Source organism: Grosmannia clavigera (genome assembly GCF_000143105.1).
Source record: "Grosmannia clavigera kw1407 unplaced genomic scaffold GCSC_113, whole genome shotgun sequence".
Lineage (NCBI taxonomy): Eukaryota > Fungi > Ascomycota > Sordariomycetes > Ophiostomatales > Ophiostomataceae > Leptographium > Leptographium clavigerum.
In genome coordinates this window covers 1,670,583-1,692,033 of record NW_014040831.1, presented here as the reverse complement: position 1 = coordinate 1,692,033, position 21,451 = coordinate 1,670,583, and the positions used below count along the sequence as shown (strand labels likewise).

At 50.4% G+C, this 21,451-nt stretch overlaps 3 protein-coding genes across 3 annotated transcripts; 1 reads left to right on the top strand and 2 right to left on the bottom strand.

Moving 5' to 3' along the window:
• Positions 1-374: 374 nt before the first annotated feature.
• Positions 375-2,061, bottom strand: CMQ_4206 (c2h2 finger domain containing protein; the record flags this gene model as incomplete). Its single annotated transcript, XM_014320144.1, has 2 exons — positions 375-1,062; positions 1,112-2,061. The coding sequence occupies 2 exons, from the start codon at positions 2,059-2,061 to the stop codon at positions 375-377; spliced, it is 1,638 nt and encodes a 545-aa protein (XP_014175619.1).
• Positions 2,062-8,454: 6,393 nt separating this feature from the next.
• On the top strand, positions 8,455-10,123 carry CMQ_3914 (uncharacterized protein; the record flags this gene model as incomplete). The annotated part of the gene is made up of 3 exons (XM_014319852.1): positions 8,455-8,525; positions 8,627-8,701; positions 9,232-10,123. 3 exons carry the CDS (start codon positions 8,455-8,457, stop codon positions 10,121-10,123), a joined length of 1,038 nt encoding a protein of 345 aa, XP_014175327.1.
• Positions 10,124-11,315: 1,192 nt separating this feature from the next.
• On the bottom strand, positions 11,316-14,277 carry CMQ_3644 (uncharacterized protein; the record flags this gene model as incomplete). Its single annotated transcript, XM_014319582.1, has 4 exons — positions 11,316-11,503; positions 11,673-12,234; positions 12,287-13,710; positions 13,785-14,277. The coding sequence occupies 4 exons, from the start codon at positions 14,275-14,277 to the stop codon at positions 11,316-11,318; spliced, it is 2,667 nt and encodes an 888-aa protein (XP_014175057.1).
• Between the last annotated feature and the right edge of the window lie 7,174 nt (positions 14,278-21,451).

The window sequence follows — 21,451 nt, the reverse complement described above, 5'->3', positions numbered from 1 at the left end:
CTTCTCGGCGCGACTTGCGGCGGGAATGGACGGCCTGCTTCATCTCAGAGAGCAAGCAATCCTCCATGTGTCCAGAGACGGCGCGGAAGACAACAAAGTACGGCATGCCACCGTCTTGTCGTTCCGTCGTTCAGGTCTCATTCAACCTTGCCCGAGATCATCGTCTCGGTCTTTCCACCTCCTCGGTGGAGCACTTGACTCCTCCGCTTTCTTTTCCTGCTCATCTCATGCTTGGGACTCTTTAGCCCAAACAGAGGCCCGAAAAATGAAAAGAGAAAGACAACAACTGTGCTGTGTGGTGTGTTGGGAAATCCAGAAAAGCCGGCCAAACAGTAAAGAAAACTGATCCGCACAATGCCGCATCGTGTCGTCTTTCAGCCCAGCTGCTGCGAGTGGCCGTAGATGCCGAGATCCGCAGCGCTCTGCGACTGTGCCATGGCCGTGTGGATCTGCTCGAGGAAGGACAGGTGTGTCCGGGCGTCCTGCAGCTGCTGGAATGTCTGCAGCGCATACGGCTGGCTGAAGTTGCCGACAATGTCGCGCAGCGTCGCCGTGTGCTCGCTCCACATCTTGAACGACTGGTCCAGCTGCGCCTTGGCCGCCGCCGCCTGCATCTGGGCCTGCGACCGGCTGCTGTCGGCCTCGGCTGCCGCGTTGTGCTGGCCCTTGCCTCGAGACGATGCCTTGCGCGATGGCAGGCTGCCCGCTGTCACGTGACCTGACAGGCTGTCCTTCTTGCGCTTCCGGTTCTTGCTCAGCGAGTGGCTGCTGCTCGACGTCCGCGGCGGCGATGGCAGCGTGGCAGCCGCTGCCATCTGCAGGCTCTCGTCGTGGTGCACCCGCCGCATATGGTCCTTGAGGTTCCACTGCCGCGGGAACCCGTTGCCCATGGTCGAGCGCTCGCATCCATCGTACGTGCAGCGGTATGGCTTGTCGCCGTGGCCGTGCATCGCGTGGGCCTCACGCTCGTGGCGCAGAAGACAGGCCGTCGACGAGAACCGCGTGTTCTCGCACATCTGGTTCTTGCAGCGGTACGGCTTCAGGTGCGAGTCGACAAATTTGCTGTTATCAGGTTAGAAAAAGAAAGAAAGAAAGAAAACAAGACACTGACTCGTAGTTGCACTTGAGCTTCTCCGGCTTGTGGTTGCAGTTCGACTCGCTCTCCCACGGACAGTGGTACAGCCCATCATCGTCGGCAATCGCCTCCTTGTACAGGGGGTGGTCCCGGACCGTGTCGCTCTCGCTGCTGGAGCGCTGCCGCATCGTGGCAGATCCGCTAAAGTCGCTGGCCATGGCGCTGTGCATGGGCTCCTCCGCTCCGGGCAGCGGGCCAAAAGACGACATCGTCGAGTCGTGGCTCTCTGCAGGCGACGACGACTCCGGCCGGTACGACCACATGTCCTCGGGCGCCATGTCGAGAGAAGACCGCCGCGAGCTGCGCGTGTCGATTGTGAGCGGCGAGCTGAGCACGCTGGGCTCAAAGTGCATCTGCGTGCAGGCCGGGTCCACGTGCTGCTGCACCGGCTGGTCCAGACCCGTTCCGAGATCACCGACGTAGGCGAGGCCGTCCGGGCTGTATGTCGACTCAAGGCTGGGTTGGTAAAGCGATGGAAAGTACTGCTGCTGCAGCATCTGGTTGCTCGGTCCCATCGACGCATCCGGGAAGTAGTTCTGGCCGACAGACGGCACCGAAGTCATGGCAGTCGCCATCGTGCTGTTGGCCGAGAACGCATCGGTCATACCGTAGCCGGCAGCAGACATGGAAGCAGAGACGGAAGCATCAAAAGCAGACGTCGGCGCTCCCTGCGAGAGCTCTGTCGGGATGCCAGGGCGAGTTCTCCGTGCCGGAGCACGAACGGTCCGGTTCTTGTAGCTCCCAGCAGAGCTCCGCGACACCGTCCGGTGCATGGCAGGAGGCAGGTTCCATTTGCTCTGGTACTCTTCCATGCTGTTCGCCTGGTATGTGTTTTCCTCAGAATCCTGGGGCATGTCTCCTTGGTCGGAGTAGCTCGCGAAGTTCTGTGATCCTTCAATGGTGGCATCCCATGAGCCACCGTTCATGTTGGAAGTTCCCGGCTGGGATCCAAGATAGAGCATTCCCGAGGATGAAGAGAAAGAACTGCAATAACAAAGAAACAATTCAAGTCAGTGTTCTGTTGACCACCTCTGCTGTCCGGCTTTGTTTGCTGTAGAGGCTTCGTCCAAAATGTTCTGTCATGCATGTACGTTGACAAATGAAAACAAGAAGAAATGAGCAACAAATCAAAAACGCCAATGAAGAACAATGTCCAAGAGAGTACAACTTTGTCCCTGAATGACGGTTAGCATCGAGACATCACACGCGACATGTGCAGGGTGTAAACCAACCGTCCTGGTTCTGTCCCACAACTGGCTGTATCAGTTGTGGGCAATTTTTTTGCAATACTGGGTTCTTGCATAGTCGACTGTGTCTGTTTAAGTCTGTATTTTGTGTGTACTGTGTTTCCAATCCTCTGTTCTGTTCTGTGTCGAATTGCTCCATGTTTGTCGTTCTTATGTTTTTTCCATGAAATCCTCACTGGGTCTGTTGACATCCAGATGAAAGCAATCGCTATACAGCCCATGATGTCGTCCTGTGCTGCAAAAAGAAAACAAAAAGAAAGTAAAGTCAAAACAGTCCAAATGGCCAGGTAGCCGATGTAAATCACTCCAGATCCGCAAAGAAGCTCCATTAGATCCTAGAAAGAGGTAGGTTTTGGCGTATGTGCTCGGGCATGAAACAAATTCAAAACTCAGGATCCAGTAATACGAAACTGCTCTTAATGATTCGTGATAATGAGCCAGAAAACAGTCAAGGCAGAAGAACGCTTTCCAAAAGGTGACTGTGTCAAAGCTCCAGCTGGGTAGAAAGAAGCAGCAAGCAATTGAAAGATCCAATCCGCAGTCCAGTATCCAATGGATCGCAACCGTATCAGACTTCCTCGATACATGTCTATAGTTCCAGGGTTTGCTTCGTGTCCTTTGCTGTTGGTCCAACTGATAAATATCATGTCCTATATAGCTTACCTTGATCTTGAGGTCTTGAGTCAAATATTATATCGCGCAGCTTCCGCCTCACCACCTGGGCAGGCGAGGCGTAAGAGCGGACGAGCATTACTCAGGACGGGTGCTGTTGTTCCCATAAATCGTCTGAAAAAGCAGAATAATCCAGGATATCCAGAGAAGGGAAAAAGGTCCGGTCCGGTTTGAGGAAATCCATTATTGTCGAGACAAGCTTTTGGCCTCGCCAAAAAGAAAAAGTCGCAAGAAACCAAACTGAAAATGCAAAATGACCTCCCAATATGAAAAAGAAATACTATGTACCTCGGTGTTGCTGAGTCGCTCATCTCAATTTTGTATCCTGGCATTTTCCTGGAATGAACTCTGGTTTTCTTTGAGTCTTCTACTGTCGGCTGACAGCAGGTATTCCCTTGTATTGTGGGTTTCTGGGCCTATTGCTTGCTTTGCAACACGGAAGAGAACGCACGTCCAGAGACAATACGAATCACGTCTGTATCTGTTCACAGCAAAGACAAAATCCTGGAACAGTGCAGCGGGAGAAGAAGAGACCTGTAAAGCAGGTTGGAAGTCGTAGCGGGGATATAAAGACAAGGGTCGTATGAGAAAGATGTTGATCGAGAGAGAATAGAAAATATGGGACTGTGGATACTTTGGGCATGAGTTGGGCAGAAAGAGAGGGAGAAAATATTGCGATGGACCACGGGCAAAGAGGGGGTTTATAAACCTGATGGAGTCAGAGAGGAAATTAATGAGGAAATGAGGTGAGTAACAAACAGGAAAAGGGGGGGGACATGGGTTGGATCGAGCAGGGGTGCGCATGCAGAGTCGACAACCCCCAGAACACACCGCTTGTCGGTGTCTGTCGTGTCCATCCTATGCACATGTGTGACGCCCCGTCTGTCGTCCAATCACGATAGCACAGTCGTCTTCCCAATGTGCACGTTCTGAATTGTGGCTGCAGCTCCGCCTCCGTCACTCTTGCCAGCACTCTGTTCAACTGGCTGTCGTTGTCTTGCTGAGACGCCTCGTTCCACTCTGCACCCGGCCATCACAGTGGCCGCATATCTCGTATGCGTGACTATGGCTGGATGTGTGAGCTGGCACAGGAGGAGAAAGCCTGGAGTGCAATGAGAGCCACTCGTTGTCCTCTGGCTCGCTCATAGGCTTCCTGCCCGCCTGCTCCACAGTAAGCTGGCCACGATGCTACGGCCAGTTTTCTCTTTCCTCGCATTACAAGTGGATCCTCTTTTACGTCATCCGCCCTATCAACGGCCTGATTGTGCTGCTTTTTGGAAAAAATTCCACTGCCAGCTCATCCATGCAGGCGATAGGTCCGTGTGAAAAAGGCGCGTCGCCAATCACATATTGTTTCGAGAATAGCACATACCTGCCAATGCTCTTATCGCCCTCTTTTCCTGCTCTTTTTCGGTTTACTTGATCCGGTTATCTTCCCCCCGGTCTTCTCTTTTCTACTATGTAGTAGGCGTTTTACTACGGAGTGCTCCGTGCGTGTGCTCTGTACCTTCATCTTACTAGGGCCTGGCTCTGGAGGCTGGTTCGTAGAAAAAATTTCCAAGATGCAGATTCCATATTGGCCTACTCCCCTAGCACTGCTTTCTTCTTCCACCAGTAGGATGCTCAAAGACCGGAGACTGGGTAAGAAAAGGAAACACTCTATTCGTGTCGGGATGGCCCATGCATGAATTGCCAAATCAGGGAAGCCGTCAGACCCGTACTCACCCCCATAGAACAGGCCGCAAAAAGAGGGGTTTTCCTTGATGCATCTGTGTGTTGGCAATAGTTGACTGGCTGGTGTCCTTATCGTGGGCTCTCCTGTGGCCACTGCCGAAACGCAGCACATGCCCCACCACGATGCGTTGTCGAACGTGCCCATGGAATCATGCTGCCGTAGGTCTCTTCGACTGGTCACAGACCTTGGAAGGTCAGAACAACAACCCTTCACACGGCATCGTTGAAAACCGGAACCAAAGGCGCATTTTGTTGCCCGATTCTTTGTGTGCCTTCTGTTTCGCCTGGGCTCCCACCTGTTGTCTGACCACGGATGTTAGTAATACAGGCGTGCTACTGGCAGAGGCATTCAGTCCGACACCATCAGAGTTTCCTCAGCCAATGGCGCAAAGCAGCCGAAAGATGCCTGGCGTGGCGTCTCTGCATAACGGGACGACTTGTGAGCTGGCAATGCCAAGCAGTCACAACCTCGTCCCATGAGCCGCTTCTCTGCAAGCGATGCCAACATGAGGCGTGTCAGCGTGCTTTTTTTTCCCCTGCACGACGGCTGCAGATGTGATACGGAACGCCAGAAGAGGAAACTCATGAATGTCCGGACACCCGACCCCGTAAACTGTTTGCCTTGCTTTGGTGCAAGAACGTGTACTGCTTGCACCTTTGTTTGTTCCGAAGGTGGCGAACAATGGAAGCGCCGGATGATGGAGGCCACGGTTTTCTCACGGACATTCCCCTCGTCAGCTCACTTTGATAAAGGACCAGATGCCTCTTTGCTCAAATACGTGAAGATGCGATCGCTCTTGAAAATAAACAGCCACGCCCGGCATGCGAATATACTGACAGCCGTGTCAATAGGACGCCTCAATCGATACCAGGCGGGTAGCAAGTGTGTTTCTTGAAAGCCGTGTTGTGCGGCAGTGGCAAGAGGAAAGATTGCTGTCGCGTTCCAAAAGCTTGGTAACGCCGCAAGGGTTCTCTGAACGATGCTCATCCAACCTGGGACCTTCACAAGTCAAACGAAGTCAGCGGGAGATAGCGCACTTTCCGTTCTGTCCTTGACGGGGGAAATACCTCAATTGTCTTCTTCCGCTCCGTCCTGCTTTAGACACGCCTCGTATTTCCGACCCAGCCAGGCCTGTGTACCATGAATTAAACCGGGCATAAACGGGCATATGTTGGGCTCGTTGGCCTCGAGCTGCGGAAATACAGATATATTTCTCTATCCATATGCCAACAGAATGATCAAAGCTTGTGGTTGCTGTCGGTCTACCCAACCATCGTAATGCGGCGCAATGGTGCTGTCTCGTCGTGTGGGCTGTCGAGTTTGGTCTAATCCGCCCCCCTGCTCTGCACTGCTCTGCAGACACAGCCTCCTGACCTCGCCGAGACCGTTTGAGGCGACCTGAGGAGGTCGCCCCAAGAAAGACCGGCGGCTGTCGAGGCTAACAGAAATCCGTTTGGCCGTAGACTTTCTTGCTAATTTTCTCCAAATGGCATGCACATATATTGCACCTTCCCCCCATGCTCGATGACTCATCCGTGTCACCCTCCAGGCCGCTTGGTCCTCACCTCGCAAGCTGCCGAGGTTTTGTATCTCGAGATGGAAAGAAGCAACATGATGGAGGAGAGCGGAAAAGCGAGACGACCGGGCGCAGCGCCAGCTTTCTACACTTCTTTCCAGCCAATTTTCCTCTCTGACAGACAGGCCTCACCGTATGGTGTCGCAAACGGGACCGTTCATTCGGTCCAAAAATCGATACCCTGCAAAATGAGGCAAATTGCTGTCTTGCCGGTTCTCAATTAGGCATTGCCTCCATCTGAACACGTCGATAGGGTCACAATCCCCACTTCTATATTGCCTGTTTCGTCCCTGTACAGGGAAGAGATGGATATCGAGGGCGGTCCAACCCAAAGCATGACGATAACAAGCTGAAGTGACGTGGAATACGAGGAGCACTCCTTATCATGTGTCCTTAATCCGACAAGGCCAGCACAGCAGCTTCTAAAGGGGAAGTTCGGAGCGCAGAGTTTCAGAATGCGGTAAACGGGTTTTGTCGAATCATCGAGCATTGGCATCGACCACGTCCCGAAATGGAGACATTCACGGTCAAACATCAATCCAGTCGAATATCCAGGATAGCAGAGAGGGGCGTTGGGCAGCAACGGATGGCACGTGGCGTCCCCTTATTCTCTGCTCAGTCCGAATAGCCAGTGCTAGGAAGAACGGATTCGCCAGCGCCCAACATCCTTGTCCCCATTGTGTTGTCATTCTAGAAAGACCGAGACGACCATTCGGGTCGATAGGCTTGGGACGAGACGCCCGCACCCTTGGAGTGGTGTCAGCTTCATGTTGGTGCCCAACCCGGGCTCGAGAAAAGCGGTCCCTTCATGCCCGACAGCCATAATGCGGTGACGTGAGCGAGCAGGGCCTACAGAAACTGGCAATGTTGCCTTACGGCTGCGGAGGTCGAAGTCGGGGCCCGGAGGAGCAGCGAGCGCTTCACCAGACACGTCGTCATGTGCGCGTTTCTTCGCGCTGCAACCGAACCTTCCGTGCTCCCTGCACACGACAGATTCCCAGTCTCTGTGGCCCTCTTGGGGAGCGGGCATCTATTGCTTTTGTTCGGCTTCGGCCCTACGTGCCCAAGGAGACAGTCCAAAAGCGGAGTTTTTCGCCAACTGCAATGCTGTTGCTCCATCGGTTGGGTGGGAAAGGCCGTCTCCAGCTTAAAAGAAGTCGCCCAACTGCTAAGACCCTGTCCACCGCCGGTGGCTACACGAGCCATTGACAACGGCGGTGACTTCGTCTCATAGCACTGGTTTTACTGCCTCCGTGACAGCGTTGTTTCTGTAGCTTTCTTTGGTTGGACAAGGAGCGGGCAACGCAAGGTGTCCGCGTCTGAATGGCGAAAAGCGTCAATTAAATCGCCATGCAAGCGTCCCAAGTGTATCCTCGCTTCCCAAAGCAGAGAGCCCACAGTTGCATCAGATGCTGCTTAAAGGGGCGGCTCCTCCTCAGTCCGCTCCCACGGCTGGAAGTCCACCAATTCCCCAACCTTCCCCGGCTACCTTAGACCGGAGAGGACAGACGTGAAAAGGTCCAGAACAGAAAAGTGACAGGTGGCCCTAAAAAGCTTGTTCGCCATCGGTCCATCAGGCCCTTATCCAAAAAGACGTTGACGCCGAACAACAGCAGCAGGACACCCAGCGGTCTTCTCGGAAGATCTTCTATATGCCGTTAGACAATTCTCACTTCTACATCTGTTCTCACGAGTCTCAATTGCCTGCTGGCATGCTCTCCTTGTGTTGTCACTCTGACTATCGGGACGATTGTCTGTTCGCTATCCAAGGTTCCATTTCGGGTCGCCACCACCACAGATCCACCTTGGAACAGAGCCATCTTCGTCCCGTCTACGTCTTTGCTTTGGATGCGAGTTCCTCTTTTTGATTCCAGAATTTGGTAGCGTGAATTTAAATCAGGCTCGGTCTTGGCTGCATCCCTGCTCGCCAACAAGCATCCACAGAGACAGTTCCGGAAGGAATCGATTTTGCCTCAAATTGAAGTCGTTTCCCTAAGCATTTCTCCGGCCACGTTTGGCCTCTGCCGTCCCCAGGACTTTTCCTTGAACGGTCTCTTCTTCCACTTCCACTTCCGTTTCGGGAGCCACGATGCTCGAGGCAGACATCAACTACCGGGTCCAGGGTGCTGACTATGGCACACACTGGGCTACCACTCGAAGGTGCGGACAACAAACCCTTTGGATTCCCTAGAGGCTGACCAGCCAGATATCGGGCACCATTGCACGGCCAGCACAGTCACACCCGGCTAACTTGCAAATAGTCCGCCTAACGGATACAACGATGGGTACCAGAACAGCGGATATGACAATGTCCGTGATCCTTATCGGCCACCAAGGTAAGGTGACATCGCTGGGAAGCCATTCCCACACATCCCATCGGCCCCATCGGTCTACCCAGCTTCTTGGACTCTCCCCCTGTCGTCCCCCCTCCTCCTCCCCTTACCCTGCCGGCCGTGCCTTACCCCATGAAGCTCAGCTTGACCTTCACGGACTTTATTTGAAGTGTCATGAAATAACCTCTATTGCTCTCAAGTGTGCATGTGTCTCGAACCGGCTCGGCTGCATCTCCTTTCGGCTTCTCATCAACACCCAATGGCTTTTCTGTAGCCACAAATTCTTTTCAGCAAGTTCCTCGGTCCGACCAACAGTACCCTTATTCCCCTCCTCCAAGCTATGGCTGGCCACAGTCATCGTACCAGAGTGCACCCAGCTATGGAGCCATTGGCTCTAACCTCCCATCATACAACAACACCAACAACAATACCAACAACAACAACAATAACAACAACAACAACAACAACAACAATAGCAACGCTGGCACGCCAAATGGCTGCATCGGCATCTCCAATGGACGTGGTAACTACAGGTTGGAGGACGAGGCTCGGGCACGTGACGTCCTAGCCAGCATCATGCCGATGGCTACCGATGACAGCATGGATCGCCCATCACACAACAGGCGCCGCCAGTCCAGCTTCCAGTCCAGCTTCCAGTCCAGCTTCTCCCCGAACGGCTCAGGTGACGATACGATGACGGAGTCGCCGAGCATCTCCGATCTCTCTATGGACGGCAACTACGAGAAGTCTCCACCTCCTATGTCGAACATGCAGCTGGGCTCGTGTCATGAGGCCTACAGCGGCAATGGAAGCTTTGCCGCTGGCCTGAATGACGGCAGCCGGAGCCGGCCGCCGAGACGCGGTGGAAACCGCGATGAGTTCGACGGTCCACACCAGCTGCTGCCACGGCCAGCACCCCAGTACATTGCCCAACAAGAACGGGAGCTGCCACACCTCCCGACACACCTGCATGTCGAGGAACAGGACGCCGTGCTCTCACAGGTCAACGACCGGCTATCGCAGTGTGCCTTTGACTTTGTCGCTCGATACCAGTTTCCCATCCCGCTGACACAGGACATGCGGCGGGTGTCACGCCCACAGGACCGGGAATGGACTGAGTGGGTGCAGCTGCTGAAGCGCCTGGCCACCAAGCGGCGCATTCCTGCCCGCGTGCTGTACAACAACCAGATCAAGCAGTTCGTCACCATCCTGGAGAACTCGCTGGAGATGCGACATGCCGCCCGCCACCAGTCACGTCCGCTCAAGGACGACCGAAATATTCTGCAACTGATTTCCGCCGGCATCCAGGTCGCAAAAATACTCAAGGATGCTCCAGCCATGGACTTTCTCGACCGTCTGTACATTGACACGGAGAAGCAGATACAGGAGCGGAGTGCTGCCGCCACACGGTTCCGCATCTTGTGATCGTACGTCAGCATGATAAGACTTACCGTGCCATTGACCGCTATTTCTTTTCTTTGCCCAAGAGCTTCGGTCAATCTCTCTTTTTCTTCTCTATCATTTACCTTTCTCGTTTTCGTCGTCTTTCTTTCTTTCGTTTTTTTTCACGACCCAACGCCTTCAGACCATTTTGAATTTCTTCATAAGATGCCCGCCCTGTTCAGCGAGCCAGTCTCTTTGTGGAACAGCCCAAAATGCATGCCCGGAACGAACTATATATCGAATCACTACGTTTTATGTCGGATGACTTCCTTTTTGCCGTGGCCAGGTCTCATGGCAGCGAAACACAGACTTTATACTTGTACATGGATGTTCTTGGACTCGGGATTTAGAAGCCCATACTGCTACAATGCTTGCGAGATCACAGCCTTGACCTGACATAAATGGGCGGTACACCTGAGGATTCTTTGACGCCAAGCAACAACAGCCTTGATTGTTTATTTTGATACCTTCCACTCTTCTCGCCTGTGCTTTTACGCGTGCGTTGCTTTGCGATATCTTGGAACTAGGCTCTGAACAGTTTCAGTTTCTTGGGGAGGCTATTTTATTCGATTCCTGTGGTGTTCTGCTCATTCAATCATCTTTGCTTTAAGTGTAAGAAACATATATACACATGACTGTCACGGTGGGCTAGACATTTCTTTTTATGTTCTTTACTCTTGACCAGCATCACGAACATAAATCCAGCATTTAGACATTCGGGCTGGAAGCCGACATTGTTGTGTCATCGGCAAGAAGAGAGGAGTATATGGCATAGCAGTGAGACCTCGTGTTGGTCCAACTGTTAACCAAGTTACCATCCAGATATTCTCAAGTCATTTACCCCGGCCAAGAGCACCTTTTCTGCTTACTCTTCGAACAGGCCTGCGCCTTCACATCACCGATATGTATGACGCTCAAAACATCACCGCAGCACATGCAAAGCAAAATTTAGTCTTGTAGGAATAAAAGAGAGTTCTAGCTCGAATGTGTTACGCATAACGCTCCAACAAGGCCTCTAAAAATTTAGGCCACCTTAAATCGGGTTCTCATCAAAGTACACATCGGCGCATGATAACCAACAGTATCATAACAACTTAGCGTCGACAACCGTCCAAGCTTAAGCTTTCCTCATACCTTACCTCCTCCGTAGGCAGGGAAAGAAGACATCCCAAAATCAAGATGATTGAAGTATCTTGTTAGGCCTTGTGAAAGATAGCAAGAATGTTGAGCACAATCGCCCGGTATAGTCAAAGGTCACATCCCGCGGGTACGGGTGTGGCTCTATGGTGTCCAAATTGTAGTCTCCGCCCAAAAAATCTAGTTCATACCCTGCGCGCGTGAGTAGAGTGATGGACCCATTGACTGTAAAGGGGCAGATGGGTTTGGGGCTCACAAGAATCGCCTGACAACAACTCACGCAAGCTAGAAACCATTTCCACTGCCGAGTCATCCAGATCGCCTGAAACGAGAAGTCTATCGTCATCAAGAGGGTTGAAAGCAAATTTCACTGCAGATGACGCCGTGGACGAACAAGAAGAAGCCTGGCTACTAGACGACGATGGTGAAGAGCCTGATGTAGATGTGGTGGTAGAAGTCGTGGAGCTGCCCGATGCGGTTGCCCCTGTTTGGTATATGTAATGGAACTGGTGAGCGAACTGGCGGAAGGGCAGGTTTTCGATAGCCCGACCAAGCTTGACGGCCTCGGAACGGGCAAAGTTGGGTTGCATGGCGCGCTCATTTTGTATGTCGGATTCATTATGAGCAAGAGCAAAATGGTCTAGAGCAAGACCCACAGCTTCCATGAAGAGACAGAATACCAGAAACGCGGCCAAGCACGGAGCCCACGAATTGCGCGACTTTGGCTTTAGGTCCCGCGTAAACATCTTGAACAGCTTATCGACCTCTTCCTGCATCAGTTCATCGAGAACGGCCTTGACCTGCCGGTTTAGCATGCGCGGGGTCACAAATATGTCGTTCTGTGGCACCATGCCAGAGGGCGCGAGATCGAGAATGGTCTCTTTTGTGAGGCTGATATGATGCGACATGACGTAGTGCATCGTATATATGGCGAGAGCTTGTTTGACGATAGGAGACTGAATAATCTGTTAGTATTGAATGTCAAGGAGCAATGCGGTTAGCACTTACATTTGTTTGAAAGTAATACTTTCGGACAATCGTCAGGATCTTCTTGGGCAGGCCTGTCTGCCGAAGATTGGCCGTGAGCTGTTCGACGTAGGTGTCTTCCTTGATTAGGTTTTCGATGTACACACGCAAAGTCCTCTTAATCCTATCCTGCTGCGACGAAGCGCTGGTGCAAGAGGTTTCAGATAGGTCCAGAGCAATAGGCGCCGCCATAAAAGACTTCAGGTGACTCCGGTTGCCGGACAGGGTCAACCGCTCATGATGTAGTATTTCACGCGACTTGGCAGTGAAGAATCTGGCGCCACGGATCTCCAATGTGCTCTTGAAGCCTAAACCACAGGACAGTAAAACGGTGCACGGCTGAGTGAAATCAGCGATGTGGGTAGACATGTACGCCGCCATCTCGTCCTTGCGGAAGTGGGAGCGAATTATGGCCGGGAAGAGCTCCACAAGAAAATCATCAAAGCGCCAGCACACAACCTGAGGCACAGACGTTGCAAGCCTTGTGCAGTTCTTGCACGGACGGTTTGCATCACAGCGGACTTTCCTGGCGTGGCAACAGAAGCATGCTCCCAAGCGGCGGACTTGCAGCGCTCCTTCTTTGACTTCGTCAGCCAAAGGACCTTTACGGCCCTTCTGGGTGGTGTTGAAAGCCTCGAGGTGGTCGAAGAGGTTTTGTTTGCTGCCGCTGCTAGCATGTGAACTGATTGTCGTGGGAGTGACAATGATAAATCTGTCTTCGTTACTGACACTGTTGCCAGTGCCAGCGTTTGTAGTGGGTTGGAACTTCTCATTTGCAGAGGAGTTATTCCCGGTCTTCCTCTTCTCAACCCGGGAGCCTGTACCCTTCACTTTGTCCAAGTTACCAATAGCAAGCTTTGAGGAGACTGATTTGGTCAAGGATCCAGCCAATGGCGTAGCCTTGGTAGCAGTTGAAGCATGAGCGGCTGTAGTTGCCTGCTGAGATTGCACTTTCTGTTGCTGGTGCTGCCGCATAGGCGACCGTTGTTGTTGGAGAAACTGCTGTATTTGGAACTGCTGAAACTGGTAGATTTGCTGGTTTTGAGACTGTTGTTGCTCGTATGCACCAGTGATGGATTCCAGCATGATGTTGGCCGCAGACCGCATACCGGCCTCTTGAGCAGAAGCGAGACTGGTAGAGGAGAATGTGCCTTGCGGGGATGGCGAGATATAATCGTCCATCGTGAACATCGGGGAATCGTGCTGCTCGGAAACATCCATCGGGTTCCAGGGGCTGGCATTGGCAGGGGACTGCATTTGGAAGGGGATGTCGAGCCTGGCTACCTGCTGCTGACCCTGGGCTCCTAGCCGGGCTTGATGCTGATTATTCTCGCGTTCAAGTCTTGAAAAGTCATTTGCCAGTCCAGAGGCCTGTAGGGCTTCAGAATAGGGATCCGGTCTTAGTGCTACGTAGGAAAACAAGTCAATTATGGTACGAGAGGATGGAAGCCATGAAAGACATCACACGGAATGAGCTTACATGTATATTGCTGGTCTAGGAGGTATGTACTTGGTGAAGGCATAAATCCGCTGGCATTAGTTGAGATGTCCGATGGCGCCATGGGGAGCCCATTATCGGTTAAAAGGCCGGTAGCGTTCATCGAAGCAGGCATGAAGTCAGTGTACTGTACTGAGTATGAGGTTGGTAGTCGTTGGCTATGAGCCGAGAGGAGGACCGGTGATGGCGCAGATGTCAGAGGGGGTGGCGATGAATTCAACACCATCTGAAAGGGACCAGGGCTCATGCTCAAGTTGCTGAGACTTGGGCTTGGCCCCCGGTAACTATGGCCGTGATGGGCAACAACACCATACGACGCCAGACTGTGGCTGGCCGGGCTCGGTAAGAAAACAATAGACGAGTCCGAAAGAGAGCCAGCGATAGGCGTGCTCATAAAAGCCCAGGACTCATCGTCGGATGGGGGACTGTCAAAGTCCCCCAATGCCGAGTTGGCAGGGGAGACGTTGGTTGCCATGAAGGAAGGCGTCGTGCTAAGTGCCGACAAACGAACTAGGTGCCTCTTGTGTGTGTTCGGTCTATTGGATGCGAAAGCGTTTGTGAAGACTCCTGATTTTTGCTGAAAGAGTCTGGGAAGACGAGGATGGAAATAGGGCCAGCGCGGGGGTCTATTTATACTCCTCCCCTGCCCTTTCAAGCCTACTAGCAGATCGCTGCAATGCTTGAGTTGGGTCACTTGCCGGCTCAATCTATGTGCTCGTGCGAGGTAATGAGCTATGAGCTGTCAAAGAGTGTTGTTGTGCGCCCATAAAGTGAGGCTCCGCTCTCCTAGTAGCTCTGAGAAACGTCGACGGCCGTAACAGTTGTAGTGGCTGACAGCGGTTGTGCCTATCTGTCAAACTAAGACCAGGTTGTACAGATGACGGTGAGGCCAACAAATGAAAGCGGGCAATCTGCTCATACACAGAAAGTGGGTGGTGCGAGAGATATGTAGGGACAGCAATCCAAAAGTTACGGATCGTGGGGAGAGGGGAAGGAAGTTAAGGAAGGGAAATCCGCCCAACTTCAGTCAGACAGGAAGGGACCTTAGTCGCGACTGGTAGGAGCACCGACAGACATACGTCGGTCGCCTAAATAGGAAAGGACCGTGGCAGAGTCGCGGGGGGCTGTGGCTGCATGGAACAATCACGCCAGGTCCAATCTAAATTGGGGTTAAAGAACACGTGCGTTGCGAGAAATCCATCTGGCGCAACAGCATTAACGCGAAACTCTTTGGGCCATACGGAGTATGTATGAAAGCTCGATATAACACTACTTAGACTGCCTGCAACAGCCCAGTTCAACAGTAGGAGGAGCCCTGTCAAAGCCCACTTCCTGTCGTCCACTTGCGCAACAGGAAGGACTAACGCGGGTTTCGCTTAAAACAGTAGATTGACACATCATGCACGTTAACGTTTTATGGCGTTAATAAGCGAGCTTTACAGCCATTTCATGGTTTCGGCTCTATTTACGTATCGGCTCCATCAAATCTTTCATGCGGCTCGTGTTCGCGAGGGACGAGACGTCGTGCTCACAGAGCATGCTCACTTGTACACGGACGAGATGTTTGTCCTATTTAGTCCCATTGACGCACTTGGATCGACGCCAGCAGGGTGGATTGGACGGGTTGTCTAGACCCTTTGGTTTTTCTTCCACATTGAACGATAATATAAGTTGACCGAACTGCACATTGAATGTATGCAGAGGTAGGCAAATTTGTGGGTGAAAGTAATGCTGAGTGGCAGAACAATCGTATGCAGAGGCGCTCAACAAAGAGAAAAGGAAAGGAAAAAAAAAACCAGAAAAACATATACAATTTGACATGATAACCCTACTGACTCCAGTCTCAATCTTACCTATGATGCGACAATGCAACGACGAGATAATTTCAATATTCTTGTCATCGATATTGAAGCTCCCGCCAGTTATTTTCAGAAAATCCGTCCTCCATGGTGGATGGAATGTTGTGGACAGTTTTCACGCAACAGTAAATACTGTTGCTTTGAGGCAATGTAAAATAATGTAGGGAAGAGAGGGAAGTCTTAGATCCAGTCGTAAAATATTTTCTCTCACGTATTTATTCCTCTAGTTCATTCTCACGTGACTTATATCCACCGCTTTGATCACGTGTACCGTGTTTCCATAAGATCGAAATTTTGCCTGCTTTTTTTGCTGTTTACTTTCTTTCTCTTTACACTTATTTCGCACGATCAATCAACCGATTCTGATTCAACCTACTTCCTATCGGTCATAATTATGTGCTAGATGAACCGGACGTATTCGCTCCTTTCTTTTGGGTTCTACCCAGCTTGTCTTGCATAGTTTACTACTGGCAGAGCGGGAATAGGCGGTCTTCCTACATGCATCTGTTACAATGATTACCTCCAAGTAGCTTTCCGCGCCTGCTTTTTGTCCCGATAAGATCGGAAATTTTGCCTTAGACATAGTTCGTTGTTCCTTATTTTTGCATATGCGCGTCACCTGTGGCCTGTGAGTCATGTTGAATTCTATGGGGCGTACAGTGAGCTCGCATCTTTGTAAATCAAGGCAACTCAGCGAAAAGGCGGATACTTAAGATGCTGCGTGGGCATCCTGTTTTGCTGGGCCATTTCTAACAACCGGATTCCGGCGTATGATCACAAAATTGCATCAGGAGCACAGAGTATGTACATCGTATAAAAACTGCACGTGTTGGAATAGCCTCTGCCGCGATGAAGGTTTTTTGTACTCACCTTCTCACCTTTACGTGTCCACACTTACCTCGCAGCAATCACGAAATCTTTTCCCGGGGTCACTCGAAAGCTAAACAAAAGATGTGTTCCACCATGAGGACTATAAGGATTGTCAAAGACGAGCCGGCGTGAAGCTTGTGTATGCGAAAGTGAGGGGGGAAAGGCGGACCGGCCAGGCGAACCGGCCAGGCGAACGGCTGATTGCATGTTTTACTAGACCAAATAATTCGATGATGCATATCTGTAAGGAACACTGTCTGTGTGTGATCCCGGGAAGTCATCCCCGGCTGTCGTTCGACACTGTCCTGTCTTTATTCTGTCTTGTCATTCGTGGCAAGATGACGTTGTCCAGTTGCACACCTTTTCCCTGAGATTACACTGAAAGTTGGGTTGCTGCCAGAACACATGAAGCCACCCGGCTGGGTTCCGGACGTAGAGGTGGAGACTTGATGCAACAACGACCCCTGGAGACAAAGGTTCGATGCCAGTGTCAAGGTAAGGTTGCTTCTTCTTTCGGGCCGTGGCGCCGATTGCGGGTTTGTGTGCAGCTCATGATGTTCGTGACAGCCCTTTGAGAATTAGTACACTGCCACTTCTCGACAACAAGCTTCATGAGCCACCCAAGCTATGAACTAGCTTGAAGCTGCTTGTCGCCTTTCCTTCCTTGATAGTGCAGTAGACTGAGGTGACTCACGGATGCTTGTAAAAAAAGAGGCCGCGGCTCGGTTAGGATGCTTAAGGCCCCCGGTGATCTCAAGAGGCACACCAGTTGTCCAAAGCTTTAGTCGGCACGCCTCTCCTCATCCTCTCCCGTATAGTTATTATGACCGGTTACTCGCGTAGTGCATTGGAGGTCTCATTCTCAACAACGTCGTCACTGATAACAACGCGCACATGATGGCAAGATTGCCGAAAGCTGACGCTGTTATCACCTTCGTAGCCCCATGCTGTACTCTCCTGTTCCCAGGAAAGTTGAAGATAACGAACAGGTTGGATACTTTTTTTAGCTCCCATGCGCCCAATCATTATATTTCAAAGAACAAACCATGCTACTCCGAAAAGGGCGGCGCCGTTAGTTTTTGTGTACGAAAAAGCAGGTCGGATACTTAGTAGAAACTGCTTTTTCCTTCCTCCGGCTTCGCCTACTGCCTCCGGTTATGGAGGGCGATAGAGGCGCGAGGAAAAGAATAACGAAAAAAAAAGGTTGCCCAATACGCCCTCTCTTGGCACGTCGATATCTGAAGCAAGCATATATAGCTACTATCTACCCAACCTCTAATCCAGACTCAGTAGTAAGACGCGGGCTTCTTCACACTTTGACCACAGAGCTACTTTATATCGTGAGTTTCTTTACTCTTTCCAGAACTGAGACTCTTTGTCTTTCTTTTTTTTCAAGTCTTAAAAAGCACATTTGTGTTGAATGACGATAGTTATCTTTCTTGTCTAAAACCCCATAATCTTAGTTTTGTTGTGCGATCATTTTCCCTCCTGTACGAACTCACAACGAGGCGGTATTGCATCGGTCAAAAACAGCAACACTACGAGAAATCATCAGATCACGACAGTTTTGAGGGTTTAGCTCCTTCTTTCAAGTATTCGCTTCTGTTGTGCTCGGTTGCGTTATCGACACCTGATACAAAAGAGAGCCAAGCGAACCCGCCATATCGGCTACTGTGGGAAACACAATGCCTACCCTCCTTGATACTGGGATTGACAAGCCCAAAGTTGATACTGGGAGTGACAAGCCCACAGATGCAAATCCCGCTCCCATTGACCCATGTGAGTTCGGCTTTTTTTCCTTTTTCTTTTCTTTTCTTAGCCAAGCAGCATTCTATGAGGGAGATAATACTGCACCTATACCATACTTGTATATTGCATGGGTAGGACGATCCGGCAACGAAGCATCGTCAGGATGAAAGCCTGAGTGCTTTACTGAGAAAGAAAGTCACCTCTTTATTACAATGTCCCTTCACTTCTCAACCTTACGCTCTAGTTTGTGTTGTTTTTGCCTCACCCAAACGCCCTAACCAGGTTGCTTTTTGCGCTCGCCACTTAAACTTTCCGATTCCGTCGCCCTTGCATCTCCGCAAAGTGCGGCTTTCGTCCCTATTTTCTTCATTGTACCCAAGTATACAGATGCATCATAATGCTTTGTGTCGGGTGCCGTCGTGGCACTCCAAGCCTAATCCCCCAATGCTTGGGGAGATCTGATTTCTTTTGCTCCACTGGTATCATTAGACGCTTATTGTTACTGACCGCCTCTTCTTGAACAGTTTACGGAAAGTGACCGGTTGGCTCTCAATCTATCTTTCCTGTGTACCGGACTTTATTGTTTTATATTTGAGTTTTATGTCCTGCTTTCTTTTCGAGAATAGTCTCCTACGGCTAAGGCGGGGGTTTGAAAGTTATTTTAGACGATTTATATAGCTTATAACGACTTCAGTACATGCTTTCTAGTTAGGTAGCAAAATATGGGCTATATCTGATATTGATCGATGTATAGATGTCCCGAGATAATTCTGTTAGGCAATTTAGTCGGCCTCCCGACTTGTACTCTAAATGCTCAAGTTTATGTAACGGCAGTGTACTTCGTAGCTGCTTGTTTATATTTTTGCTCCCGCAGGCAGGAGGCCTTCATGCTACTAAAAACAACCTGAGCCGATTCGCTCCCAGGAGCGAGAAAAGAATAATACAATAGATAAAAAAAAGGCCACATTCTAAATTACAGAGAAGGGAAATTTTACTTGCTCTAGCGAGCACACTGTCCACCCATGCTTCTAAATCGGAGGTATCTGGACAAATAAAACAGCAAGGGGAATGAAAGGAAAACATTGTGTGATGGAGGACAGGACGCCTTGTACTTCGTTGTCCCAAACCGTCCATCACGCGGGCAGCGAGTGGTCATAAGGCCCATACAGTACACCTCTCCATCGCTGATTGAAATGAGAAAGTAATATACTTTGAGCGAAAAGGTCGCTAATCAATCTTGGCTTCCTTGGCCGCAGTCACGGGATAGATAAAAAATGGGAATCTATGCACAGAGCGGCATATTCGTTTCGCCATGTGATCTAGGCGACAGAAGTTCCGGTATTTCACAGGGTAAAAGAGGAAACGAATATTTATCTGATCAGTTTTCGAACGCAGTACCAACCAATATATTGAAGAAAATGGCCGAGGGAAAATAAAAAGTAGTGGCAAATACGGTATCCATTCAAAGTGCGATTAATAACAATGTTTCTCATAATTTTACGGAATTAAAATAAGAGATTCTAGCTTCAATCTATCGAGTTCAGTATTTTGACTATTTTTGATACTTACTCCGTACTTTCGACACGATCAGCCAGTACAGGTTTTGCAGAGGGACGACTGCAAGACGACAAAAATGATAGTTTAAAGTATACAATCATGGATTCTTGTTACAAAGCTAAATAAAACGAGTGAGAAGACGGTGAGCGGGGCCGTTTACCTACCCATGCAGAAACTTTCGGTTTCTACAACTTTGCCAGAAATAACAATCGTTACATAATCATATTCGTTTATGGCTACAAAAAAGACTGAGTAAATGTGGCGTATACTTCCACAAAATGCCCGGCTTTCACGGCCCGAAATATAATGTTTCCAATATTCGGATAACCAATAGTCTAAGCTTTTGAAAGCACTGTTCGTAGAACTTTTATGTCTGGTGTGCCAAAGGTGTTGGCCGTTGAGGTGGACGATCAAAATTTGGCCAAAGAAAGATCCAGGATTTTAGGATTAATCCAAAAAGTTTTATTATTATTGCCGATCAAACGCTATGCAGCTGCCTTGTAGTGAGTACCTGGCCCGAAGCTTATCCCGAACACACCGTCAGCTTGTTTAGTTTAGGTAACTACCAAAATCTTACGGAGTACGGAGGAGTACTTTACTCGTAATACGGGAAGCCTTGTTGATACAGCGGAACCCAATTAAAGTTCTTCAGTGGCCCTAAAAGGAAAGACCTGATCCAAGCAATCAAACCTCCCAATTCGCTTCAACTTTTCAACCCTTAGAAACCGTGCCTTTGCCACGTTTGGGGCCGCCCTGTCATGCTACGAGCTTGTAATATGGCTTTTTGTTGCAGATCCCACCAGCTGGCTTTGTCCCAAATTCCACCAAGACCGCAAGCAACTGGAGATAATTTAGGTTGCAAAGATATTGCACTTGAATCGGCATGGTTCTTCTGTCATTTGATATATGATTGTCTCTCTACAGCAAATACGTCATATGCAAACTGTGCTACTTCACTCTCTCCCTCGAATTTTTTTTACCACGCTAGCTACTGTTAGTGTTTTGGTGCTCCTACCACCATGTCACTAACAGTCGGCTTTTGTGGTAGAAAACTGTGAAGGTTAAAGGAGGCTATACGTAGCGGTCATATAACGTGATGCACTGTGAGGAGCAGGAGGCTGAATAGGGTCTAGTGTGGGCGAAAGAGTGTTGTGTACTAAGGAAGAAATAGATACATCGCGACCCTTCTGGGGATCCGTATTAATACTAGTGTTAGGCCCCGCTTTTGTTCCTTCTGACCAATTACAGGCCCGTACGGCCAAGTGGGGCGGAAGGGCCACAGTGTGGCGGATTCCAATGCTTGACAAAAACCCTTACTTTCAAGCCGCCAAAAGCCAGGTATTTTTAGAGTTGGCTGGCTTTTACGATGGCGCCTTTCGTCGACTTGATTGTTTTGTTGCATACCTACCGGCGGCTTACTACGACGATTGATTGCCTCGTCTACTAAGACTTGAAGGCGCTTTACGAGAACGCTGGCCAGCCCGTTGACCCTCTCCCGCGTAGGCATCACTACGTTTGGACTGCGACTTTAGGGTCAGGAACCCAAGAGAGGAATATACTAGGAAGCTAGGCACGGTATACAATAATCCGACATTTCGAGCTGAGCGCTTACTC